General features: G+C 67.3%; 1 protein-coding gene across 1 annotated transcript in view; it reads right to left on the bottom strand.

Annotated features, from left to right (window-relative positions):
• ACAP3 (ArfGAP with coiled-coil, ankyrin repeat and PH domains 3) overlaps window positions 1-2,028 on the bottom strand; it is a 9,623-nt gene extending 7,595 nt beyond the window's left edge. The window contains exons 1-4 of the mRNA XM_008048681.1: window positions 1,961-2,028; window positions 1,342-1,461; window positions 1,162-1,215; window positions 207-265 (exon numbers count right to left, since the gene is read on the bottom strand). Of these exons, the coding sequence (XP_008046872.1) occupies window positions 207-265; window positions 1,162-1,215; window positions 1,342-1,440 (212 nt within the window). The 5' untranslated portion in view covers window positions 1,441-1,461; window positions 1,961-2,028. The remainder of the gene's footprint in view (window positions 1-206; window positions 266-1,161; window positions 1,216-1,341; window positions 1,462-1,960) is intronic.
• Window positions 2,029-3,263: the final 1,235 nt, after the last annotated feature.

The following is a 3,263-nucleotide window of genomic DNA, read 5'->3' as shown; positions in this document are numbered from 1 at the left end:
CTGAACCCCCCAACCGCACGGGCAGGCAGGGGGGGGGGCCCCTGGCCGCCCCAGCCAGCCCAGCCAGCCTCCAGCCTCTGCCTTCAATGAGCCCTCGAAGGGCTCTGCCTCTGCACGCCCTGGAGGCCCCAGAGCAGGACCAGGCCCCCCTTCCCCAGATGCAGGCATCCCCGGTGTCCCCAGGACTGGGGCCCAGGGCTACTCACTCTCTGACAAAGTTGTGGAGCTGCTGCCGCACGGACCTCTGGGCCTGGTCAAACAGGATCTGGGGGCGGAGGGAGGGCGGGGACTGTGGGGTTCCTCCCAGTGACTCCAGAGGCCAGGCCCCATTCTCCGGGTGAGAACAGGCCCTGCCTGCCCAGCCTGCCTGCAGGTGGACTGCCCAGGGGGGCCCATCCCATCTGCAGAGCTGACCTTGCAGGGGGCCACGGGGCCAAGGAGCTGTCTCCAGGCGTGGGCTGGCGCCCAGAGGCTATAGCTGCGACCACCTGCCCACCTACCCTGCCAGGCTTTCGCCTGCCCAGGACCAGTGCTGTCTCACACAGGCCCCTCCTCTGGCTCCCGGGGCACAGACAGACACTTGTGGCTCTTGGTCTACGCACCACCTTCTGGACAACCAGCCTGACAGCAGGGCAGCAGGGCAGACCACTCAGGGCTAAGAGCTCCTGGGGGCCTGGGCAGCTGGAGGGGCTCCAGGGCTCCCTGCAGCCTTGGACTCAGAATCAGAGCCCTGTGGAGGTGGGCTGGGCCTGATCAGGAGTGGACGGAAGGATGGACAGCCATTCGAGCTGGTTTATTTCTGAACTTCCCCTGTGGGGGTGGGGCCTCTGTTTAGTCTGGGCTCTGATTCCCAGGCTGCTGTCCAACCACCCATGTGCCTCGGGCCTGTCCTAGGTGTCCGTCCGCATCCATGCTGGGCCCCAGAGCCACCCAGCCCCAACCAGAATGGCAGAGTGCCCTGCCTGGGGGCACCCTGGGTGAACCCCCAGGGCTCCAAGACCCTGCTAGCCCCTGCCCTCCATCCAGTCTGGTCTCCCCAGAGATGCCCCCAACTCCACTGACTCAGACGAGGAATGGCCACTACCCCCCGCAGGCAGGCAGGCAGGTTGGAAGGGAGCCAGCTGGGAGGGGCCTGGGGAGGAAGCGCTGGCTGCAGCTCACCATGTGGTAGTTGGCCAGCTCCTGCAGGCTGTCCCCAAATCTCTGCAGGCACTCCTGCGGACAGGCAAGGGAGACGCCCCGTGAAGAAGGAGGGGAGAGGCCACACCCACCCGTGCCCCAACCTGGGCACTCTCAAGCAGCACCTCCCCCGCCTTGAGGTCAGAGGTCAGAGCCCCTCACCGAGATGACGGCGTCGCCCTGGCACTGCTGGGACAGGTCACGAATGCCACTCACGAAGAGCCTGTTGGTGCTGACGTAGGCTCGGCCCGCCTCGATCATGCCACTGCACAGCTTCACCAGCTGTGGATGTGGGGGACAGTGGGCAGTGGGCTCCGCAGCCAGCAACGTGGTGTCTGCCCTGTGGTCAGAATCCGACCACAGCCCGAGGCGCCAGGACCCAGAGGGGTGCCCAGCCCTGGGAGCCCTCCCGCCTGAGCCTTCTGGGAGGCCGCGGGGTTGCAGGAGTCCGAGCGGAGGCCCAGGTTGGGGTGGCGGGGCCAGCCGCGGGGGGCTCCCAAAACTGCTCTTCCTCCCCACTCCCAAGCCCGCCGCCCCCACCCCAGTTACGAAGGTCCGGTCAGCAGAGGGGCTAGCTCGTCCCCCGAGGGCAAAGGCTCTTGATGTGTGTGCATACGCTGTGTGTGCCTGGCACACATGTGGCAGGACACAGCATCAAGGGATGCATGCCACACACGGGCGGCATGCCCCCTGTGCAGCACCTGCACACTCTCAAGGCCTCAGGCGTCCCGGAGGGGAAGTCCCGCTCTCCGGCACCTGAGCAGCCAGGCCTGGCCCTCACCTTGTCCAGTTTGGTCTCGATCTCCACCACGTCTGTCTCCACCTCATCGATGGTCGCCCTGCAATGAGGACTGGGTTGCCAGGCCCACCTGCCAGACTGGCGCTCTCCCTGGCACCCCCACAACGGTCCCCGAAGGCTCTCAGGGAGGCAAGACTCAGATACCCGCTCCGGGTGTGTGGCTGGGGCCATCCCCCAGGGAGGGGCCTCTGGGCTGGGACCTGCCCTGGGGCAGAAGGGGCAGGCTGTCAGGCCCTGGGCCCCCGCGGGGGTGCCACAGAGGGCCAGCAAGCTGCCAGCCTCCCCCCCCCAGAGCCCAGAGTGAACCCTGTGCCCCTGAGGCCCCCTCAGCCCTCAGCACCCCACCGCCTCCTGGGCCCGGGGCCTGGAGCCCAGGTCAGTGGCGGGGACCGGCCACTCTCTGGTCCTGGAGCCCCAGGAGGCCCCAGACCAGCTGGGAGAAACGCCAGAGCCCCCCAGCCTCCAAACACCAAGCAGTACCATCTAGGGGGCTCTCTTGGGAAGCTCTTCGACCAACTCTGCTGGGGAAGGAAGAGTGAAGGAATCCAGATGGGTGGGCACGTGACCACCCCCTCCCGGAGCAAGAAGCAGAAAGCGGGCCAGGATACCCCGGCCCCTCACACCACACAATCAGCTCAGCTGGCCAGCCGGGCCATCTGGCCTCCTGGGGACAGGGCACTACGGGACATGGGTCTGGGGCTGGGGGCTCAAGCAGGCCTCCAGGGGCAGGTCCGGGGTGGGCTCTGCCAGGAGAGGTCACGCCGGACTTGCAGCCCCTCACCCTTGCTGACCCAGGACCGGCAGGGGAGGGCATGTCCACTGCTTCCCAGGCCTGGGGGGAGGGGCCTGGGGTCACGTGGGACGCAGCCTGGTGTTTCCTACATGAGAGCTGGGGCCGAGGGTACCGGGCTGTCCCAGCTGGGAGCGTCAAAGGTCCTGGCCACCCACACAGGACACCCAGTCCTCTCCAAGCAACCCTCGCGGGTCCCGAAAGGTTAAGGGCACTGAATCCCAGAGCTGAGAGGGACCAGAGGGAGTCATGCTGCAGGGCCAGCCAGTGCCAGAGCCCACTTGCGCATGGACTTTGCCGGCCGCAGCAGCCTCCCCTCCCCTCGAGGTTCCTGTGCCGGGAAGGGACCTGGGAGCGCACTAGCCGAGCCGGTGTGGCCACACCTCGGCACCGCCAGACACAGAGACAGCTGCCCCTAGAGGGGCCGTCCAAATCCCGAGAGAGTCAGTGAGGGCAGGGCTGCACCCGGAGCTGACAGGGTGCTCGTGGCACAAG

The sequence above is a fragment of the Carlito syrichta genome, unplaced genomic scaffold (assembly GCF_000164805.1).
Source record: "Carlito syrichta isolate Samal-C Ts95f unplaced genomic scaffold, Tarsius_syrichta-2.0.1 Scaffold126499, whole genome shotgun sequence".
NCBI classification, from domain to species: domain Eukaryota; kingdom Metazoa; phylum Chordata; class Mammalia; order Primates; family Tarsiidae; genus Carlito; species Carlito syrichta.
Note: the sequence above shows the minus strand (reverse complement) of the source record. Positions and strands in the feature narration are given on the sequence as shown.